Raw genomic sequence first — 23,283 nt, 5'->3', positions numbered from 1 at the left:
TTACAGAGAAGCAGCGTGGCTCAGTGGAAAGAGCATGGGCTGGGGAGTCAGAGATCATGGGTTCAAATCCTGGCTCCGCCACTTGTCAGCTGTGTGACTTTGGGCAAATCACTTCTCTGGGCCTCAATTCCCTCATCTGTAAAATGGGGATTAAGACTGTGAGCCCCACGTGGGACAACCTCAACACCCTGTATCCTCCCCAGCGCTTAGAACAGTGCTTTGCACATAGTAAGCGCTAAACAAATACCAACGTTATCATTATTACCACATTGATCCAAGCACTTCTCTCCTACCGCGATGACTCTTTCAGCCTCTTGCCTGACAGAAACTCATTCATATTTACTGAGCGCTTACTGTGTGCGGGACACTGTACTGAGCGCTTGGAAAGTACAATTCGGCAACAGAGAGAGGCAATCCCTGCCCTACCCCGGGCTCACAGTTTAAAAGGGGGAGATAGACAACAGAACAAGTAGTCAGGCATCAACACCATCAGAATAGAATTATAGATACATCCACATCATGAATAGAGTAATAAATAAGTACAAATATACCCAAGCGCTGTGGAACGCCTCACCGCTGGCTTTAAAGCACCCACATCCTGCCTCTGGCCTGAGACGCCCTCCCTCTTCAGTCATTTATCCATTCAATCTAACTGATTCAGGGCTCACTGGGCGCAGAGCACTGTGCTAAGCGCTTGGGAAGGGGAGCTGAGGAAAGAGGGCTTAGTCTGGGAAGGCCTCTTGGAGGAGGTGCGCCTTCAGTAGGGCGGGGGGAGGGAGTGTCTCCCCCACGCTCCCCTAGGGCCCTCAGAGCCCCTGAGGCGTCTCCCCCGCACCCCGGGCCTCAGTGCTCTCCCTCATTCCTCAGCTCCCCTGAGGCGTCTCCCCCGTGCCCCTCAGCCAGTGCCTCAGTGGTCCCCTAGGCCCCTCAGCGCCCCTAAGGCGTCTCCCCCACACCCTCAGCCTGTGCCTCAGTGGTCCCCTAGGCCCCTCAGCGCCCGAGGCGTCTCCCCCGCGCCCTCAGCCTGTGCCTCAGGGGTCCCCAAGGCCCCTCAGCGCCCCTGAGGCGTCTCCCCCGCACCCCTCAGCCTGTCCCTCGGGGTCCCCTAGACCTCTCAGTTCCCCTGAGGTGTCTCCCCGTGGCCCATCATCCTGGAACTCAGCTCCCCTGAGGCGTCTCCCCCGCGCCCCTCAGTTTGTGCCTCAGTGCTCTCCCTCACCCCTCAGCGCCCCTGAGGCGTCTCCCCCGCATCCCTCAGCCTGTCCCTCAGGGGTCCCCTAGACCTCTCAGTTCCCCTGAGGCGTCTCCCCCGCAACTCAGAGCTCTCCCTCACCCCTCAGCTCCCCTGAGGCGTCTCCCCCGCGCCCCTCAGTTTGTGCCTCAGTGCTCTCCCTCACCCCTCAGCGCCCCTGAGGCGTCTCCCCCGCACCTCAGAGCCCCCCTCAGCTCCCCTGAGGCGTCTCCCCCGCGCTCCTCAACCTGGGCCTCAGTGATCCCCTAACCCCTCAACTCCCCTGAGGCGTCTCCCCCGCGCCCATCAACCTGGGCCTCAGCGCTCTCCCTCACCCCGCAGCGCCCCTGAGGCGTCTCCCCCGCGCCCCTGCATCGGCCGATTAACCGGTCCCGCCTCCATTTTGGGGGAGAGCCACCATTTTAAGTATGGGCAGGGGGGGGGGGGGCATTCCAGAGCCCAATATGGACGCCGGCTTGGGAGCGGGTTCTGATTGGAGGCCGGAGGACGTTGCCCTTAGCCGGCCACGCAAAGGCTGCTGGGTAGGCTGGACTCGGGCGGGGAAAAGATGGCTAATAAAGGCCCGCAGAAGCGGCCTATTCGCCCTATCCGTCCTTCTCTCTCGTCTCTTCCTTTCCCCCCCAGACCTCCACCCTCCTCTCCTGCCATTTTTTTAGGTCCCCGTCGTTTCTGTCATAAATTGGGGCGGCCCCAAAGGGACCCCTTGTCTTGGGTCGGGCAGGACCGGCCCGAGGGCTTCTGGGAAGCAGGTGCCCCAGCGCGCCCCGAAGGAAAACGGTAGGTAAGCCCGCTTTTGGGGGGGCCGGACACCCCTTCCCTGAGCTCTCTCCGGTTTAATAATGATCCTGACGGTGGTATTTGTTAAGCGCTTACTATGGGCCGAGCACCGTTCTAAGCGCTGGGGGGGATACAGGGTATCAGGTGGTCCCACGTGGGGCTCACAGTCTTCACCCCCATTTTCCAGATAGGTCACCGAGGCCCAGAGAAGTGACTTGCCCTAAATCGCAGAGCCGGGATTAGAACCCTTGACCTCTGACTCCCAAGCCCGGGCTCATAATAATGTTAGTATTTGTTCCTCCACACCTTATCTCACCTTGGCTTCACGGACTCCGTCCTCTCCTGGTTCTCCTCTTATCTCTCTGGCCGGTCATTCTCGGTCTCCTTCGCAGGCGCCTCCTCCCCCTCCCATCCTTTAACTGTTGGAGTTCCTCAAGGGTCAGTTCTTGGCCCTCTTCTGTTCTCCATTTACACTCACTCCCTCGGTGAACTCATCCGCTCTCACGGCTTCGACGACCATCTCTACGCAGATGACACGCAGATCTACATCTCCGCCCCTGTCCTCTCCCCCTCCCTTCAGGCTCGCATCTCCTCCCGCCTCCGGGACGTCTCCACCTGGATGTCGGCCCGCCACCTAAAACTCAACGTGAGCAAGACTGAGCTCCTCATCTTCCCTCCCGAACCCGGTCCTCTCTCAGACTTCCCTATCAGCGTGGATGGTATGACCATCCTTCCCGTCTCTCGGGCCCGCAACCTCGGTGTCATCTTTGACTCGTCCCTCTCGTTCACCCCACACATCCGATCCGTTACCGAGACCCGCCGGTCTCACCTTTACGATATCGCCAAGATCCGCCCTTTGCTCGCCACCCAAACGGCTACCTTACTGCTACGGGCTCTCGTCATATCCCGGCTAGACTACCGTGTCAGCCTTCTCTCCGATCTCCCTCCTCTCTCGCCCCGCTCCGGTCTATTCTTCACTCCGCCGCCCGGCTCATCTTCCTGCAGAAACGTTCTGGGCCTGTCACTCCCCTTCTTAAACACCTCCAGTGGGTGCCTGTCGACCTCCGTTCAAAACAAAAAGTCCTCACTCTAGGCTTCGAGGCTCTCCGTCCCCTTGCCCCTTCCTACCTCTCCTCCCTTCTCTCTTTCTACCGCCCACCCCGCACGCTCCGCTCCTCCGCCGCCCACCTCCTCGCCGTCCCTCGGTCTCGCCTGTCCCGCCGTCGATCCCCGGGCCACGTCCTCCCGCGGTCCCGGAACGGCCTCCCTCCTCACCTCCGTCAATCTAATTCTCTTCCCCTCTTCAAATCCCTACTTAAAGCTCACCTCCTCCAAGAGGCCTTCCCAGACTGAGCTCCCCCCTTTCTCTCTCTACTCCCTCTAACCCCCCTTCACCTCTACGCAGCTAAACCCTCTTCTCCCCCCTTTCCCTCTCCTCCTCCCCCTCTCCCGTCCCACCCCCTCAGCACAGTACTCATCCGCTCGACTGTATATATCTTCATCATCCTATTTATTTTGTTTAACGAGATGTACATCACCCTGATTCTATTTGCCATTGTTTTAATGAGATGTTCTTCCCCTTGACTCTATTTATTGCCACTGTTCGTGTCTGCCCGTCTCCCCCGATTAGACTGTAAGCCCGTCAGAGGGCAGGGACCGCCTCTATCTGTTGCCGATTTGTACACTCCAAGCTCTTAATACAGTGCTCTGCACATAGTAAGCGCTCAATAAATACTAATGAATGATATATGCAGAGCACTGTTCTAAGCGTTGGGGGAAATACAGGGCAAATCAGGTTGTCCCACATGAGGCTCACAGTCTTAATCCCCATTTTACAGATGAGATCACTGAGGCCCAGAGAAGTGAAGTGACTTGCCCAAACTCACACAGCTGGCAAGTGGCAGAGCCGGGATTAAAACCCACAATCTCTGACTCCCAAGCCCCGGCTCTTAATAATGTTGGTATTTGTTAAGCGCTTACTATGTGCAGAGCACTGTTCTAAGAGCTGGGGGAGATACAGCGTAATCACGTTGTCCCACGTGAGGCTCACAGTCTTAATCCCCATTTTACAGGTGAAGTAACTGAGGCACACAGAAGTGAAGTAACTTGCCCACAATCACAGAGCTGGTAAGTGGCGAAGCTGAGATTAGAACCCATGACCTTTGACGCCCAAGCCCGGGCTCTTAATAATGTCGGTATTTGTTAACAGCTTACTATGTGCAGAGCACTGTTCCAAGCGCTGGGGTAGATACAGGGTCATCAGGTGGTCCCATGTGAGGCTCACAGTCTTAATCCCCATTTTACAGGTGAAGTAACTGAGGCACAGAGAAGTGAAGTAACTTGCCCACAGTCACACAGCTGACAAGGGGCAGAGCTGGGATTCGAACCCATGATCTCTGACTCCCAAGCCCGGGCTCTTTCGTTGATCAGCCCGGGCCTCAGTGCTTCCCTAGGCCCCTCAGCACCCTTGAGGCGACTCCCCCGTAGCCCTCAGCCTGGGCCTCAGTGCTCTCCTTCACCCCTCTGCAAGGGCACAGGGGGCAGGACCCATGGGAAGAGGAGGAGCCTCCTCTACCCGGAGTCCCTTAGGCTGGTGAGGTTTCAACCCCGGGTGGGGAATTTAAGCAGACGACACTATTGATAACACTAACGATAATGACGATATTAGGGTGCAGTAGCTAGAATCCGGGCCTGGGAGTCAGAAGGTCATGGGTTCTAATCCCCCCTCTGCTACACGCCTGCTGTGGGACCTGGGGCAAGTCACTGTCTCCCCTTTTTGGACCGTGAGTCCGTTGTTGGGGAGGGATTGTCTCTGTTGCCGAATTGTACATTCCAAGCGCTTAGTACAGTGCTCTGCACAGAATAAGCGCTCGATAAATATGATTGAAGGAATGAATGAACTTCTCTGGGCCTCAGTGACTTCATCTGGAAAATGGGGATTGAGAATGTGCGCTCCACATGGGACAAGGACTGTGTCCAACCTGATTTCATTGTATGTACCCCAGCGCTTAGTACAGTGCCTGGCCCATGTAAGCACTTAACAGATACCATTATTATTATTATTATTTGTCAAGCACTGGTTAGATACAAGCTAATTAGGTTGGACACAGTCCCTGTCCCACATAGGGCTCACAGTCTTCATCCCCATTTTACACATGAGGCTATCTGAGGCTCATAAAGTTAAGTGACCCAGGGTGTCAGCAGCAGACAGATGGCAGAGTGTAGATTAGAACCCAGCTCCTTCTGACTCCTGAAACTGTGCTCTACCCCCTATGCCATGCAACTATTTATTGAGCACTTAATGTCTGCAGAGCACTGTACTAGACACCTGGGAAAGTACAATGCAAACCAAGTGTTTCCTATTGTACCACTTTCCTGAATAATTTTCTTTTTCCCACTCATGTGGTTGAGGATAATTTTAAATACAATGAGGACAGTGCCTGGCACATAATAAGCGCTTAACAAATGCCAACAATAACAACAAATATTTAGGAGCCCTCTAGTCTGCATAGGTCGTTGTGGGCAGGGAATGGGTTTGATGTTATATTGTACTCTCCCAGCTCTTAGTACAGTGCTTTGCACACAGTAAGCACTCAATGAGTGCAATTAAATGAGCCTCCGGTGCTATACTAGAGGAGTTCCTTTGACCCAGAATTGCCCTGATGCTTGGAAACACAAGGGAAAAGTGAATAGTCAGGAGGAAAATGGCTACAGGCAAGATGGGGACAAGGGAGAAATCATAGCTTAGAGATTCGGTGTCTAGTCATGGGGTTGAATTCAATCGGAATGTAAAATTGCCTAGAAGTGGAGGAGCTGAAATTAGAACCCAGGCCTCCTGACCTCCAGCACCTTGTCTCCTCATGAACAGAGCAAAGGCCAGGACCCAGTGCATTTCCATCTGCACTAAATTCTGTAAGGTCATCGTGGACAGGGAACTCTGTTGTACCGTCCTCTCCCAAATGCTTAGTCCAGTGCTCTGCACACAGTGAGTACTCAGAACAACTGACTGAATACCAACCCAAATAGGAGCTTTTCAAGACCTCCATTGGACAGAACCTAATTTTCTCTCTCTTAAGTCCTAGTTAGACTGTGGCCCCATGTGGGACAGGGACTATGCCCAACCTAATTAACCTGAGGGGTTAGGATAGTATTAGACATATAGTGAGCGCTTAAATACCTTAAAAAAACAACAACAGAGAAGATGAAGTTCATGCCCCCTGGCGTAGAGCTTATAAGCTAATAAACCTTGACTTTCTTTCTGACTCAGCCATCTCTGGAACCAAGCCAGTTTCTATTTCTCCACAGACATCCTTATTTCACTTTCCTTTCCGCGGAAGAAGCCAGAGTGTAGCTGCTAGATTAGGCCTCCAACCTGGACCAAGAGATTAATTCTGTGATCTGCCGGAGGACTGGGATGGAATCCAGGAGATTGGCAGGCCCTGGGCCGGTATCGACCTGGAGGATTTTGATTTCCTCCATTGGGAAGGAGAATTTATGAATTTCACAATCCTCTTTACCCTGCCCAGTGCCCAGCCATAAAAACTGGTATTTGTTAAGCGCTTACTATGTGCCAGGCACCGTACCATCATCATCATTACGGTACTCGTTAAGCGCTTACTACCTGCCAAGCGCTGTTTGAGAGCCTGAGTTTAGACGGCAGGCAAGCGGCGGAGCCGGAATGAGGACCCGGGTCCTCTGACTCCCAGGCCCCTGCTCTATCCACTAAGCCGCACCGCTTCTCTGTGAGTCCATCTTGCCACAGTGGGTGTGGGTGGCCCCCACAGGGCAGCGCGGGCGTCTGAATTGATTGTGGAGGGGAAGTTAGCAAATACCGTGGTGCTACTCAGAACGTAGCCCCTGTCCCCTCGGAGAGAGTCGGCTCAAAGAAGGACGAGAAGACGTTCTGAGAAATCATAAATACCGTTTATCCATCTCCCCTGCCCATCCCCTCCTCTCTTGGTCCTCCCCCCGTCCCCTCTTCGGGTCTGGGAACTGTGGACCTCTGGTGAGATGGAAGACGGAGAGAGACTAACCACCCCCCGCTGCTGAGAAGTCCACCCGCCATTTGGAGTCCAGCCTGAGCTGAACATCATGTCCCTTTCCCAGCCTGTCGAGCACCGGACCAGACGGGAGGTGAGGTTGGACCGATCAGGAAGTACCTGAGGACCGCACCTCTGATCCGACGGCTCCCTCCCCGAAGGGCAGGTAGAGAGTGGGATTGAGCCAACTGAGGGGGGGCTAGATACAACGGGGTCAGGGACCGGGGACCCACGGACCAAAATCTCGCCCCACAGAACCTGTCGAGTGGGCAGGTAAGGTGTCTGTCTATTGCCCTATTGTGCTTTCCAAGTGCTTAGAAGAGTGCTCTGCACACAAGCGCTCAATAAACACGACTGAACGAACCTGTCCGTGTCAGCCTTGCCGCCTCTGTAGGGGGAGGGTGGTCCCGGAGTCAGGGGCTGCCCCTGAGGTACAGCGTGTGGGTCTGGGTCTGGGGGACCTGCCCCGAGGGGGAACCTCACACCTTCCTCTCTGAAGAATCCTCATCCGGCCTCCGGGAAGGCAGAGATCAGATGCTATGTATCATTCCCAGAAGCCCTTTCTCTCCACATCACCAGCTCCGCCAGATGCTTCCTTCAACTCCCTCCCGCCGATAGGGGCCAACCGGTCTTGGGCGACTAATTTTTTTCCCCCTCTCGACACCCAGGGGTGGAGGAGGGGCATTGGCCAGCCCCTGAGACGTGTGGGTGCCCGAGGGGTGGCCTTTCCTCTCTAGTGAGCCTGGGAAACTCTCGTCCTTCAGGTCCGGGCAGGGCCTTGGGTGAGGGGGTTCATTGGTCGATTCTGGATTTCGGCGAGGGGCTCTCATTGGCGTGGTAGGACTCGGTGCCTGGCTCCTCCCTGAGGTGTTTCTCTGCGGGAAATAAAAAAGGTGGTATTTGTTAAGCATTTACTAAGTACCAGACACTGTATTAAGTCCTGGGGTGGATGCGAGCAAATCGGCTCGGACAAAGTCCCTGTCCCACCTGGGGCTCACGGTCCCAATCCCCATTTTAAGGATGAGGTAACTGAGGCAGGGAAGTGAAATGATTTGCCCTAGGCCACACAGCAGATAAGTAGTGCAGAAAAGGAACAGGGTTAAGGGGAATGGACAAACCATGCGGTGGGGTTTGAAGGCAGAATCACCACAGCCTGGGGCTGGGCGGGCTGTGAGGACATCCAGTCTATCCCCCTTCCTCTCCCAAGCAGGACTGCAGTGAAACCCTCCCCCGGCACCGGCCGGATGAGGAAATGGTGGTCTTTCTCCTTGGTAGTCCCCCAGAGCTGGACTGTGGTTCCCGGCCAGTGACCCACAACACCCTAATGTCCAACCTCGATCCCTCTTGCTGCAATTTAAGCCCAGGTCCTCTTGCGCTGCCGCTTTTTTGAAAACGGAGGAGACGGGGTCCTAGGCATACCCAGCCTGGTTTGATGCCCCATCTCAGCCTTGAAGGAAAACAACTACTAAAAACCCACCCTGTTGGCACAGGTTTCTCCGTCATCCCATTACCTTCTCCTGCTCTCCCCTGCCTCCAGACCCTCTCCATTCCCCATTGCGCCTTCCCCCAACGTCACCTCGCCCTGCCGTTTTCTCTCAGCAGCAGCCGCTGTGCTCTCTCTCCTCCACCCGCCTGGCCACCCTGCTCTCTGGGACGGTCACCCACTGCCCACAGGCTGGCAGGGCCCGACCCACTCACCTGCTTCCTCGACGGTGGAGAAATGCTGGAAACCCCTCAGCTCGGCAGTCAGCAGGATCCAGAGGATGGGAGCCTGGGGGAGGGGTGAGAAGAGTGGGTGGGCACGATCATCCCATAATGTCCCCCAGTGTTAGGAGGGGGTCTCCCACCCTGCCTGGTCTGGTACCCCTCGGGTCCTCCCTAACCAACCTCCCATTCCTAGGACGTGGGTCAGGGGATTGGCTGACGACGGGTCGACCACTGGTCTCTCCGAGTCGGGATCTGGGTGGTCTTTCCCCATTTTTTTAAATGGCATTTGATGATGATAATAATAATAATGGTGTTAAGCGCTGGGGTAGACACAAGCTCATCAGGTTGGACACTCTGCCTGTCCCACGTGGGGCTCACAATCTTAATTCCCACTTTACAGATGAGGTAAGTGAGGCACAACAGTGACTTGCCCAAGGTCACCCAGCAGAGAAGTGGCAGAGCTGGGATTAGAACCCAGGACTTCCGACTACAAGCTCAGTGCTCTTTCCTCTACATCATGCTGCTTCTCTAAGCACTCAGGTCAGTGTTCTACACATGGTAAGCGCTCCTTAAATTCCACTGTCGACGATAATTATTAATAGCACGGCTGCCAGCTTGTGACCCGGCAGACGAGCCCCCGCCGGCCAACCAGCGTGGCCTAGTGGGTAGAACCCGAGGCTGGGAGTCAGAAGGACCTGGGTTCTAATTCCAGCTCTGCCCCTTGTCTGCTGTGTGGCCTCAGTTAAGTCACTGCTTCTCTGGGCCTTGGGTCCCGCGAGTAAAATGGAGATTAAGACCGTGAGCCCGACATGGGACGTGGACTCTGTCCAACCTGATTAGCTCGTATCTATCCACCCCAGACCTTAGTACGGTGCCTGGCACATAATAAGTGCCTAACAAAGACCATTAAAAGAAAAAAATCCAAAAAAGAGGGGCCCACCTGCAAACCAGAAAAGACTAGGGACACCCCACGGTGACGAAACTCCTCCAACAACTCCTCCAGCCCGGCCACCACGGTGGAGTCGATGCTGCTGACGTGTGTGCAGTCCAGGATGGCACAGCGCGGCGGGGTTACTGAGGACACAGACCACCGCGGATTTCACCCCGCTGCCCCAACAGGGCCGGGATCCCACCAAGCCGCAGTCTGAGGTGGGATCCAGCCTGGTGCTACTGGGTCATTTGGAGTTCTGGTGGGGTCTGGGCAGGAGTGGTGCCGGGTCATGTTCATGCCCTTTGACCTTTTGGAGGGGCTGTGGGCCCAGGGAAGGGTTGGGCTGGGAGCCTCGGGGGCCGGGGAGGGGGGGACGGGCACGTGGACCCACCCAGAACGGTTGGCGGGGCAGAGGAGAGAGCAGGACTGGCGAAAGAGAAGGAGGCGGGGGGCTGTGGGATGCCTGGATGGGCTTTCCTCCTCAGGGCCACGGTGGCCTCTTCAGTGGCCGCCCAAGTGAGCCCACCGTAAGCTCGTCGTGGGCCGGGAATGTGTCTGTTTATTGTTATATTGTACTGTCCCGAGCGCTTAGGACAGCGCTCTTGCACCCAGTAAGCCCTCGATAAGTACGATTAACTGACCAACTGCCTACCCGATCCAGTTCTGATCACGTGGAGGGAGAAAGGATGGGTAAGTCAGGGAAAACGCGACTGGGGCAAGAGGCAAGGGGGCAGGGGGAACTAAGAGCAGGGATGCAGGAGGCCAAGATCAGGGTAGGATGGGAGGATGCTTGAAGCCAGCCTAGATGACAGGCGAGACGAAGCAGCGGCCTCATTCGGGCTCTCTGAAAGGCCTCGGTAGGGTCCGACAGTGGGAGGGGAAGGGCTGGGGACCCCGTTGCCGGCGTCCTGCCGCCCCCTGCCTCCCCCAAAACCCCACCCCCGGCCTCACCCTTGAGAGCACGGCTGTACACGGCCTCCCGGAGGGCCTCTGCGGCCGGGAAGTGCAAACCGCTGGCCGGTCTCAGGACCACCACTTCCCCCTCCGTCACCTGAAGGGCAGACAAGGGGAAGAGGTCGGAGGTCATGAAGCGGGACGTCGGAGGTGGCGCAGGCCAAAATGGGGCGGGCGGGCGGAAGTCACGGAACGGAAGGTCGGGGATCACGAGGAGAATCATCAGAGGGCTCTCTCTCGGCAGAGGCCCTCTTCGGCTCTCAGTGCTGCTTTTTCTTCTTCTTAATAATATTAGTATTCGTTAAGCACTTACTATGTGCCAGGCACAGTATTAAGCGCTGGGGTGGATACAAGGAAATCAGGTTGGATAGTGTCTCAATCCCCATTTGACAGATGAGGTAACTGAGGCCCAGAGAAGTGAAGTGACTTGCCCGAGCTCCCACAGCAGACAAGTGGTGGAGCTGGGATTAAAACCCATGACTCTGTGACCGCCCGGGCTCTATCCACTACACCATACTTCTTCCTCTGGGGTTGGGGAGGGTGGGGGGGGCGTCCGGCTGGGAGGCCTGGAGGAATGTTAACCCTTTGCTCGCGGGCAGTCAGCCTGCTCTTCCCGGGCTCCTCCTGCTGCGGCCGTACTCACAGAGGCGGCTCCCAGTAGGACAGTAGGGGGGCCGGGACCACCTTTCCCACCAGGCTGAGCCCCCCCCCCCCCCCATCTTGCCAAACGTACCCCCCGGCATTTGAGGGGGAGTCCCCGGGGATCAGCCGCCCCTCTTGGCTCTCCTAGAGAGAGAGGGAGACAGGGAGCGGGGCTGGGCCGACCCGCTCCGTTCCCGGTCCGCCCTGAGTTGGGAGGAAGAGAGAAATCCCCGAGCCTTCTCCTCGTGCTCTGCCCATCTCCCCCTCCAAGTCAACAGCTCCTCTTTCTTCCACCACGGGGGGTCTTCCCCCCCCAACCCGCCTGGATCCCCCGGTGGGGTCAGACCTGGATCCGGGGCCTGGCCACGGCATGGAGCAGGAGCAGCCCAGACACCAGGACGCCGGCGATGATGCCATACTGCACTTCCCAGAAGCACAGCAGGAAGGTGGCACAGAGCGGCACGAGGTCCAGCCCTGGAGACGGGACAGAGACAGAGAGAAACTGAGTCACCAGCGCTGACTCTTTTTTTTTTTTTAATGGTATTTGTTAAACTCTTAGTCTGTGCCAAGTACTGTACTAAGCCCTGGGGTAGATACACGTTAATCAGGTGGGGGACAATCCCTGTCCCACGTGGGGCTCACGGTCTCAATCCCCGTTTTCTAGATGAGGAAACCGAGGCCCAGAGAAGTGACGTGATTTGCCCAAGGCCATACGGCAGACAAGTGGCAGAGCTGGAATTAAAACCCATGCCCTGCTGATTCCCAGGCCCGTGCTCTACAACACCGTGCCTCTCCCAAACATTTAGTCTAGTACTCTGCACACGGTAAACACTCGATAAATACCACCGATCGATTGAACTGCAGGGATACGGCTTCTGTATACCGAGTCCCCCTCCCCGCCCAGGACTCTGCTGGGGTCACCCCCCAACCTCCCCACAGCCTCCCACCCACACACCTCCAGCCTCCCGGGTTGAGACAGAGCCAAGGTGGACGCCTGGATTGGTGAAGTTCAAAGATACTCTTTCTCTCCCTCCCGCTCCCCTCGATCCCCCAACCCCAGCCCGCTGGCCGGGAGGGACCCATACGTACTCTTAACCCGCCACAGGGTCCTGAAGATCCCCACGTCGAACAGGGGGGCCACCGCCGTGATGATGACGGCTGCCAGTGCGGCCTTGGGGATGTAGTAGAAGAGCGGGGTCAGGTAGGCCAGAGACAGCAGCACCACAGCCCCTGGGGAGGCAAGAAGCAGAGCGGTCTAGCGCATAGAGCCCGGGCCTGGGAGGCAGAAGGACCTGGGTTCTAATCCCGGCTCCACCGCTTGTCTGCCGCCCCGCCGCAAGCGGAGATTTTACCTGTGACCAGCCCCCCGGCTGGGGTGCACACTCCCGTCTGGGCATTCACAGCGGTCCTGGAACATAAAAGCCACCCCTCAAGTTGCCCTGTGGCCTCCCGAGCCTCCCCGGCCCCTCTCCCACCCCCGGCTTTCATCCAGAAAAGCCTTAATGTACTACCAGCCAGCTGCCTCTTAATCCTTACCTCTCCATCTCCTGGGATCACCCTCCTCGCCCCCAAGTCCTAACAACCCTCTGAAAAATCCACCTCCTCCAGGAGCGCTTCCCTGATTGCCCTCTCCACGGGAGGCCGAGGGGCAGCTGGGATGGGGGGACCGGTGGAGGGAGGGAGCGGAGGCCCGGAGGCCCCACTAGGAGCTTGGAAGTCAAAGGTGTCCGGTGACGCTAGTCTCGGGCTGGGATGCTGCTGCCTGGGACACACCGAGGGTGGGACACCCCCCAACAGGGGGGCTGGCTGGGATGAGAGGGAGGGGGCTCCGGCTGGGCCGACAAGAAGCAGGGGGCGGCTGTTGACTCACCGTCCGAAGCTGCCAGTCACGGGGTAGGAGGAGACGAAGGAGCCCAACAGGTTGGTGAGACCTGGGAGGAGGGAAGGGGTTGAGTGATGAGCAAGCACCAAGGTGGGCATGGCCCGAGATGGGGGTCTGGGGGACAGATGGAAGTCTCGGCTCACCCAGCGCCAACCCGCTCCAGCAGGCCCAAGGGCTCTGCCACATCGGAACGTGCCAGGCCCAGAACCCCGGGACCCCAGACTGTCACGACCCAGCGGAACCTTCCAGAATCCAATAGGCCCCTGGGCCCCCGCTCAGGGGGGAGAGATGCTTGGCCAGGGAATATGGGGTTTCACTGTCATCCTGAGACGCAGACACTGTGGTTTGACAGGAAATGTGGCTCGAGAAGCAACGTGGCCTAGTCGAAAGAGTCCGGGCCTGGGAGTCGGAGGATCTGCGTTCTAATCCAAGCTCTGCCACTTGTCTGCTGTACGACCCGGAGGCAAATCATTTCACTTCTCTGGGCCTCAGTTACCTCATCTCAAATGGGGATTAAATCCTACTCCCTCCTACTCAGGCTGTGAGTCCCATGCGGGACAGGGACCATGTCCAACCTGATTAACTTGTATCTACCCCAGCGCTTTGAACAATGCTTGGCACATAGTAAGCCCTTAACCAGTACCATACGGGAAAACATTGTGGGCAGGCAACGTGTCTACCAACTCTGTTGTACTGTATTGAGAAGCAACATGTCTTAGGAGAGGCGGCATGGCTAAGTGGATAGAGCATGGGCCTGCGAGTCAGAAAGACCTGAGTTCTAATTCTGGCTCTGCCATGTGTCTGCTGTGTGACCTTGGGCAAGTCAATTCACTGCTCTGTGCCTCAATTCCCTCTTCTGTAAAATGGGGAGGAAGATGAAGAGCCCTATGCGGGACAGGGACGGTATCCTACCTCATTAGTTTGGATCTTGGCGCTTAGTACAGTCCCTGGCTTAACAAATACCATTAACAACCACTAACTACAACATTGGTTGTGAAAGGCAGAGACTCTGCTGAGGTAACACACGGGCAGCTGGGCCTTCCGGACCCTTTGACCCCCTTTGAATTCCCAACTGCTTCTCCGCCCCCTCCAGGGGAGGGTACCCCGAGGTGCAGAGCCTGGTCTTACCGATGGCCAGCAGCTCCTGGTTGGCGTCGATGCGGTAGCCGTTCTGAGAAGCTACGGGGATGGAAGAGCCGGAAGTCAGCAGGGCTGTGAAATCTTCTTCTCACCCCCTGCTCCATCCTCTTCCCCCGGACCGAGCCCAGGTGACCCCCGGCTGAGGGGTGGGCGTTCGGGATGAACTGAGACCTGGGGGACTTCTGTCCCCTGCCACTACCCACTTTGGAGTTGCCCAAGCAGGTCCATGGAGGGAACAAGGAGGTCTTAATTTTCCCCTGGGCAGCTCCCCTCCTAACGGACTCTCCCAGTTGCGGGGGCCCTGGGAGAGCCACCCCCCGCCCCGCTCCCCCACGGTAGGGCCGGCTTTGAGCGTGGGCTCGGGGTCCACGGGGGAAGCAGACCGAAGGCTTTGGCGATGGCGATGCTCTCCAACAGGCCCATCAGGGGGACCACCGCCAGGCCGCTGCCCATGTCCTGCGGAAGACGGAGGGAGAGGGTGAGCGGGTCGGCTCGGATGCCCTGGCGGGGGTCCCTCCCGGCTTGGGGGGACTGGTTCCTTGCCTCCATAATAATAATAATTATGACGCTGATGATCTTGTATCTACCCCGATGCCTGGGATACAGCAAGTGCTTAACAAAAAGCTTAAAAAAAAAAAAGCCCACTTGTTCCCCGCCCACAACGATTAGCTAGAATCTCAGCAGCAGCTCTGGAGTGAGGTTGCCCGAAGGCAGGCGACGGCACTCAGTGGCCACTCCAGGTCCCTCTCGGCCCCCCTCTGTATTAGGGAGTGGAAGAGTCTGGGGCCCATCCGCACCAACCTTGGGCAGCGCCGGCTCTACCCACCTGCACCATCCCAGAGAAGGGAACGGTCTCGTTGCCCGAGACCACAGAGAAGGGAGGGGGCCGGAAGGGAGGGAGCCCCTCCGCTGTCCTTCCGGTCAGGGTGAACGGCTGCGATCCCGTCGCCTGGAAGGAGTAAGCGGTCAAGCCAGCAAACGACACCACCAGCGCGTTGCGTGCTAGGGCAGACGGAGAGAGAGATAATGGTGAGAATAGCACTCGGTGCAGGGAGCCAACACAGCAAGGAAGGGCGGCGGAGGGAGTGAGGGCTGCGGCGGAGAGAGTAAGGAGAGCCGGCCAGTTCATCTCTGGGTGATTCTTAGACCGGCTGGGATCCCCGTCACCCGGAAGGAGTAAGCAGACAAGCCAGCAAACGACGCCACCGGAACAGTACGTGACCTCTCAAAGGTCACCCACGATTTCCTTCTTGCCGAATCCAACGGCTTCTACTCCATCCTGATCCTCCTCGACCTCTCCGCTGCCTTCCACGCTGTCAACCTCCTCCTTCTGCTGGGAACGTTATCCAACCTCGGCTTCACCGACACTGTCCTCTCCTGGTCCTCCTCCTAAATCTCAGTCTCTTCCGCGGGCTCCTCCTCCGCCTCCCACCCCCTAACAGTGGGGGTCCCTCAAGGTTCAGTTCTGGGTCTCCTTCTATTCTCCATCTACACCCACTCCCTTGGAGAACTCATTTGCTCACATGGCTTCAACTACCACCCAAATCTCCATCTCCCGCCCTGATCGCTCCCCCTCTCTGCAGTCTCGCATTTCCTCCTGCCTTCAAGACATCCCTATTTGGATGTCCTTCCATCACCTCAAACTTAACATGTCTAAAACAGAATTTATCTTCCCATCCCAACCCTGTTCTCCCCGATTTTCCCATCACCGTAGACACCATCCTTCCTGTCTCGCCACCCTGTAACCATGGTATTATCCTCGACTCCCCTCTCGTTCAACCGCACATTCATTCCATCACTAAATCCTGTCGATTCAACCTCCGCAACATCGCTGAAATCCACCCTTTCCTCTACATCCAAACCGTTACCACGTTAATCCGATCGCTCATCCTATCCTGCCTTGATTACTGTATCAGCCTCCTTGCTGACCTCCTAGCCTCTTGGTCTCTCCCCACTCCAATCCATATTTCGCTCCGACGTCCCTGACGGGAAGGAGTGTCCCACCCCCAACCAGGAGCTCTGGGAAGTGAACCATTGAACAGTTTTCTCAAGGCCTTTGAAGGATTTAATTGGCCACAACCACCTCCAGTGACTTCCCCGGGGCCTCCACTTATGGGGTCGATTTACTCGTTGGGCTAATCACCTGCTATACCCTGGTGCGGAGAAACATCGGGGCCTAGTGGAAAGATCTTGGGAATCGGGTCCTGGGTTCTAATCCCAGCTCTACCTCTTGTCTGCTGTGTGACCCTGGTCAAGTCACTATCCCAGCTCTGCCACTTGTCTGCTTTGTGACCCTGGGCAAGTCACTTCACTCCTCTGTGACTCATCTGCAACACGGGGATTCCATCCCTGTTCACCCTCCTACTGCGAGCCCCATGTGGAACCTGATTATCTTGTATCTACCCCAGCGCTTAGTACATAGTAAGTGCTAACAAATGCCACAGATATTATTACTATTATCACTAATATGGGGGGAGAAGAGAAAGAGGGAGAGGAGGAGGAAGGGAAAAGGAAGGGGAAAAGGGCAGGGAGGGAGGAGTAGGAGGCGAAAGTGGAGAGGCGCAGCATGGCCTAGCAGAAAGAAAACGGGACTGGGAATCAGATGGCCTGGAAGTCAGACGACTTGGGTCCTAATCCCAGGTCCTTCACTGCCTGCTGTGTGACTTTGGGAAAGTCACTTGCTTTTTCTGAGCCTCAGTTTCCTAATCTGTAGAATGGGGATAAAATATTTGTTCTCCCTCCCCTTTAGACTGTGGGCCCTGCATGAGACAGGTAAAATGTTCAACTCGATTATCTTCTATCTACCTTAGTGCTTAGGGGGAGGAAGGCGGGAGAAGGAAAGGCAGAGGGGAGTTTGGGGGAAATAATGATACTAATGACAACTGTGGTATTCGTTAAGCACTTACTATGCGCCACGGACTGTAGTAAGTGCTGGAGTAGATACAAGATAATCGGGTCAAAGAGGATAATCAGGTTAGTCCCTGTCCCACCTGGAGCTCACGGTCTTAATCCCCATTTTCCAGATGAGGCCACTGAGGCCTAGCGAAGTAAAGTCACATGTCTAAGATCACCCAGCAGACAGGTGGTGGATCCGGGGCTAGAACCCAGGTCCTCTTGATTCTCAGGACCAAGCTCTTTCCTTCTTGAAAGAAGGGAAGGAACTGGAGGGAGAGGAGGTGGAACAGGGTGTGGGGGGGAAAGGAGGTCACCTGTAGAAGCGGCCCAGACCAGCAAGCGGCTGCCCCTGACGCAGCAGGGCACCCCCGGGTGGAGGGCGGGCATCCGGCCCCTCATCTCCTTCAGCGCCAGCAGCGCCCCTAAGCACACCAGCCCCAGGACGGCATCGCCCACCCTGCGGGGGCAGAGAACCAGGTGAGCCCCCTGAGGAGCGGGGCCGTCACAACGGCAACTTCGGCCTCGGGGGGGCCCCCAGCTACCCCGTCCCGTCCCGGGGCGGGTGCAGGAAGCGGGCCACGTACCTGGCTTCCCCGACGCGGCGGAAGGTGTGGTAGACCTGCAGGAGGAACTGCTGGGGGATGTCTCGCAGGCCCAGGAGATTCTGTGCGGACACACGGACGGACACATGGACGGGCAGAAGGACGGACAGGGAGGCCCTTAGCAGCAGCGGGTCTGTCCCCGGAGACTCGGGCCGGGGAGAAGTGAGAGTCCGCCTGTCTCCCTCCCTATAATGTATGTTCCTTGCGGGCAGTCAGTCAATCGTATTTACTGAGCGCTTACTGTGTGCGGAATACTGGACTAAGCACTTGGGAGAGGACAACGGAACAGACTATTCGTGTTTTTCTCCCCTTCTAGACTTTCAGCTCGTTGTGAGCAGGGAACGGCTCAACCAACTCTGTTATGCGGGACTTTCCCAAGTGCTCGGTACAGTGCCCCTGCCCACAGTAAGCGCTCCCCAAAATGCTTTATCACTGCAGTTATTATTATCATCATTAACAATAATAATACAACTGCTCCCCTAGTCCGGGGCGGTTGAAGAGGGGAAGGGGACTCCTGGCTTCATTGACCCGGCAGGTTCTCAAGGTGCCGGAAAACCCACAGCCGCAGAAGGGGCTTGCATAATCCCACTTGACCAAAGACCACAGGGGGATCCCGCCCACCCGACGAGCAAGGCTCCTGCTGACTGGCTGAGCCAGCTGCCCATCCGGGCCCGGTCCTCTTCCTCTGAGGAAATCACGGGACGCCTCAGCTGACCGGATGGGTTCTGATTTGATTGAGACACTTTAGATTTCCTCTCCGCCGGGCCCGCTCCTTCCACAAAACGGGACCTCGATCAACGGAGAAGCACCGTGGCTTAGTGGAGAGAGCGCGGGCTTGGGAGTCCGAAGGCGCCCCGCCACTTGTCTGCTCTGTGACCGCTTAAATTCTCTGTGCCTCATTTATCTCATCTGTAAAATGGGGGTGAAGACTGTGAGCCCCACGTGGGACAACCTGATTACCTTCTATCTCCCCCAGTGCTTAGAACAGTGCTTGGCTCATAGTAAGTGCTTAACAAATACCAAAATTATTATGATTATTACTGAGCACCTACAGTGTGCAGGGTACTGTACTGAGTGCTTGGGAGAGGACGATACAACAGAGTTGGTAGATAAATTCCTCTAATCTTGAGACCTCGAGAAGTACAATGGCCTAGTGGAAAAGATCACAGGCCTGAGAGTCAGAAGATCCTGGGTTCTAATCCCGGCTCTGCCATTTATCTCTGCGTGTCATCGGGCACATCCCTTCACTTCTGCGGGCCTCAGCGACTTTGTCTTTTAAATGGGGGTTGAGACTGTGATCCGGAATTAGAACACATGACCTTCTGATTCCCAGGCCCGTGCTCTATCCACTAGGCCATGCTGATCCTCCCCCCTCCCCCCCCCCCGGCTTTACAGAGAGGAAACTGAGGCCCAGGGAGGTGAAGGCCCACGGCCGCACAGGGAGTCGGCGGCAGGATCAAGGGCCCAGTCTCTTAACTCCCAGCCCAATGCCCGTTCCGCTAGCCCCCAGCAGGGCCCATCGCCACCCCCGCCAGGACTCTTACCTTGACCTGACCGAAGCCAATGGTGACCGAAGCCGCTGAGGTGAACCCTTTAATGACGGGGCTGGAAATGAAGTCCAGCAGGAAGCCTGCAAAACACGGAGGTCCCACCATAAGGTGGGGGGCTTCTGGGAGCGGGACGGGGACGGAAAAAGGACCCCCGCGGTCATCAAAGAGAAGCAGCATGGCCTAGTGGAAAGAGAGCAGGCCTGGAAGCCAGAGGTTATGGGTTCTAACCCCCATCTGCCCCGTATCTTCTGTGTAACCTTGGGCAAGTCACTTGACTTCTCTGTGCCTCAGTTACCTCATCTGTAAAATGGGGATTAAGCCAGTGAGCCCCATGTAATGTGGCTTAATGGAAAGAGCCCGGGCTTGGGAGACAGAGGCCCTGGGTTCTAATTCCAGCTCTGCCACTTATCATTTGTGTGACCGTGGGCGAGTCGCTTAACTTCTCCGTGCTTCAGTCACCTCATCTGTAAAATGGGAATTAAGACTGTGAGCCCACGTTGGGCGACCTGATTACCTTGTATCTACTCCAGTGCTTAGAACAGTGCTTGGCATATAGTTAGCACTTAACAATTATCAGTATTATTATTATTACATAGGATAGGGACTGTGTCCAACCTGATTACCTTGTATCTATCCCACCGCTTAGGACACTGTTTGTCACATAGTAAGTGCTTAACAAATACTGCAATTATTATTACCATTCATTCATTCAATCATATTTATTAAGCGTTTACTGTGTGCGGAGCACTGTACTAAGCACTTGGGAAAGCACAATACAACAATAAAGAGTGACAATCCCCGCGCACAATGAGCTCGCCGTCTAGCGGAGGGGAGACGGATATAATAATAATAATAATAATGTTGGTATTTGTTAAGCGCTTACTGTGTGCCGAGCACTGTTCTAAGCGCTGGGGTAGACACAGGGGAATCAGGTTGTCCCACGTGGGGCTCACAGTCTTAATCCCCATTTTACAGATGAGGGAACTGAGGCACCGAGAAGTTAAGTGACTTGCCCAAAGTCACACAGCTGGCAAGTGGCAGAGCCGGGGTTTGAACCCATGACCTCTGACTCCAAAGCCCGTGCTCTTTCCAGTGAGCCACGCTGGATATCAATACAAATGAACAGACATAAGTACAGATAAATCAAATTATTATCCAAGGGGCCCACTGGCTGGGCTGAGGGCGTCTTACCCAGATGGAAGATCCCCATGGCCAGCTGGATGGCTCCGGACAGGAAGGAGAGCAGCACGGCGTAGGCGGGCTGGCGGAAGGTATAGAAGGAGACCAGGAGAGACATGATGGCCGTGGGGCCCAGGGTCACGTCACGGGAGGTGCCCAGGAAGCAGTACACGAAGCAGCCCGCGAAGGAGGAATAGAGTCCATACTGCCCGGGGAGACACAGGAGGGGAGGGCTAAGCGACATGGAGCCGGCTCACGGGCCCAAAACGCGTGCTCGCACGCCGGTGAACGAGGGCCCCGGTTGTGGTAACTGTGGTATTCATTATGTGCCGAGCACTGTTCTAAGCGCTGGGGTAGATATAAGATAATCAGGTGGGATACAATCCCTGTCCCTTAGAGAGCTCACAGTCTGAATCCCCATTTTACGGAGGAGGGGAACTGAGGCCCAGATGAATTAAGTGACTTGCGCACAACGAGCTTATGTTGTTTTCGTGCGTGTGTGTCTGCCCAAGACTATAAGCCCCTCAAGGGACAAGTCCGTGTCTAATTCCCACCTGTGTACTTTCTCCCAGTGCTTAGTTTAGGGCTTTGCACACAGTAAACACTTTAAAAATACTATTACTACATTATTAAGTGGTTGGGTGTGAGTTGAAGCTGAGTTTGAGGTTTCAGAAAGTTGCAGGGGTCGAGGGTGTTGAGTAGCAGCGTGGCCTAACGGAAAGAGCACAGACCCGCGAGTCAGAGGACGTGAGTTCTAATCCCGGATCTGCCACCTGCCAGCTGTGTGACTTTGGGCAAGTCACTTCACTTCTCTGGGCCTCAGTTACCCCATCCGTAAAATGGGGATTAAAGCCTACTCCCTCCTACTCAGACTGTGCGGGACAGGGACCGTGTCCGACCCGATTAGACCGTAAGCTCGTCCCTCTAGACTGTAAACTCGTTGTGGGCAGGGAATGTGTCAGTTACATTGTTCCCAAGTGGTTAGCGTGGTGCTCCGCACACAGTAAGGGCTTAATAAATATGACTGATTAATTAATTTGTATCTACCCCGGTGCTTAGAACTGTGTTTGGGGCAACTCCTCCAAGAGGCCTTCCCTGTCTAAGCCCTCTTTTCCTTTTCTTCCACTCCCTTCTACGTTGCCCTGACTTGCTCCCTGTATTCATGCCCCCTCCCAGCCCCACAGCGCTTACGTCCATAGCTGTCGTTTATTTATTTCTACTCATGTCTCTCTCCCCCTTAGACTGTAAGCTCATTAAGAGCAGAGAATGTGTCTGCTATATTGCGATACTGTCCTCTCCCAATTGCTCAGTACGGTGCTCTGCGACCAATAAATACGACTGGCTGACTGACGCAGAAAGCACTCAAGTATCATGACTGACTGACCTAGAAAGCGCTCAACAGGTACCGTCGTCATCGTCACTATTATTATTATTATTCAGTCCCTGGACTCGGACGCCTCACCTGGACAGGGAGACCGGCCACCTCGGCGTAAGCCAGCGCCTGCGGCACCACGGTCAGCCCCACCGTCAGTCCGGCTATGAAGTCCAGTTGCAACCGGCGCAGGTTGTAGTGGGGAAGCCAGCTCAGGATGGGCAGCGTCCTCTGGACCACACCGGACGGGCAACAGCGGGCCGGCCGGGCCATGGCCCGGGCCCGCTGGACCGACCCGTCCTGGGGTTCCGGACCCCGGCCGGCCCTGGAAGAAGGCCGCGAGACGGATGCGGAGTTGGCAGGGCGGGCGACAGGCGGAGGACGTCCCCAGACTGAGCCCTTCCCATTCCCCCTCCTCCCTCCCTCTGCTCTACCCCCTTCCCCTCCCCATGGCACTTGTGCATATTTCTATATATTATTTATTTTATTAATGATGTGTGTAGATCTATGATTCTATTTATCTTGATGGTACTGACGCCTGACTACTTGTTTTGTTTCGTTGTCTGTCTCCTCCTTTTAGACAGCGAGCCGTTGTTGGGCAGGGATGGTCTCTACCTGTTGCCGAACTGTACACTCCAAGCGCTTAGTACAGTGCTCTGCACCCAGTAAAAGCTCACTAAATGCGATCGAATGAATGCTGGTCCTCCTGTAATTCATTCACCCGTCTTCCTCCCTCCTCCGGACCCCCAGGGCCCTAGGGCTCCTGGTGCCTTGCCCCCCAGCTCTAAAGGAGAGGGGCAGGAGGGTCATTCCACAGATGACAAGCGCCTCACCCGGGATAGGGGCTTCTGGAGGAAGGGGTGGCATTATACTCTCTTAGGAGACTCCGGGAGCACCAGCCTGTGCCCGGGGGGCACCCATGGCCCCCCTGGACTCCCACCTGTTCCACTGGGGGAGCCCCCCCCCCCCACCCCCCCAGCTCTTCCTTTCCCCTGCACCCCCCTCACCCTCGAGAAATCCCGGTTACCTTTGATTTTAGGCAGGTGATTCCGTGTTCTGCCCCACTGGGGCGAGAGGGTGGGGAGGCAGGGAGGCCCCTACCGTAGTAGCCCGGCCGGCATGGCTGTGTACTGAGCGATCCCTGGGTGCAGAGCTGGTCCCAGGTACGAGGGAGGTTTGCAGGCAGAAGGGGATGGTCCCCGACCTCCCTGGCTCACTCTGGTGCGGTCACGAAGGGCTCGGTGGACCGAGGCCCGGGGTCATGTGATGGGGAGGAGGAGGAGGAGGAGGAGGAGGAGGAGGAGGAGGAGGAGGAGGAGGAGGAGGAGGAGGAGGAGGAGGAGGAGGAGGAGGAGGAGCCG

General features: G+C 56.3%; 2 protein-coding genes and 1 long non-coding RNA gene across 6 annotated transcripts in view; 1 reads left to right on the top strand and 2 right to left on the bottom strand.

The window, feature by feature from the left end:
- Positions 1-1,648, bottom strand: part of RNF213 (ring finger protein 213) — an 83,684-nt gene extending 82,036 nt beyond the window's left edge. Inside the window, 1 exon segment of the mRNA XM_029056803.2 lies at positions 1,567-1,648. The gene's annotated coding sequence lies outside the window, so the exon portion shown is untranslated.
- Positions 1,649-1,759: 111 nt separating this feature from the next.
- Positions 1,760-7,982, top strand: LOC114808831. The gene is made up of 3 exons (XR_003756599.2): positions 1,760-2,029; positions 4,102-4,156; positions 7,040-7,982. It is a non-coding gene; the product is annotated as an uncharacterized LOC114808831 (long non-coding RNA).
- SLC26A11 (solute carrier family 26 member 11) lies at positions 6,931-23,177 on the bottom strand. 4 transcript variants are annotated; one of them, XM_029056804.2, is made up of 17 exons: positions 22,950-23,177; positions 22,013-22,247; positions 20,563-20,755; positions 19,366-19,451; positions 17,804-17,883; positions 17,534-17,676; positions 15,151-15,326; positions 14,708-14,780; positions 14,313-14,363; positions 13,173-13,233; positions 12,655-12,710; positions 12,392-12,532; positions 11,649-11,776; positions 10,658-10,757; positions 9,716-9,849; positions 8,767-8,839; positions 6,931-7,943 (listed from the first exon to the last, which is right to left on the bottom strand). In XM_029056804.2, the coding sequence occupies exons 2-17, from the start codon at positions 22,193-22,195 to the stop codon at positions 7,861-7,863; spliced, it is 1,761 nt and encodes a 586-aa protein (XP_028912637.1). In that variant the 5' UTR covers positions 22,196-22,247; positions 22,950-23,177; the 3' UTR covers positions 6,931-7,860. The 4 variants fall into 4 exon arrangements, with proteins under 4 accessions (XP_028912637.1, XP_028912638.1, XP_028912640.1 ...); XM_029056805.2 differs by having other exon boundaries at positions 20,563-20,632; XM_029056807.2 differs by lacking the exon at positions 22,013-22,247.
- Between the last annotated feature and the right edge of the window lie 106 nt (positions 23,178-23,283).

Source organism: Ornithorhynchus anatinus, unplaced genomic scaffold (genome assembly GCF_004115215.2).
Source record: "Ornithorhynchus anatinus isolate Pmale09 unplaced genomic scaffold, mOrnAna1.pri.v4 scaffold_264_arrow_ctg1, whole genome shotgun sequence".
NCBI classification, from domain to species: Eukaryota; Metazoa; Chordata; class Mammalia; order Monotremata; family Ornithorhynchidae; genus Ornithorhynchus; species Ornithorhynchus anatinus.
The sequence above is the reverse complement of the archived record's forward strand: the minus strand, read 5'-3'. Positions and strand labels throughout refer to the sequence as shown.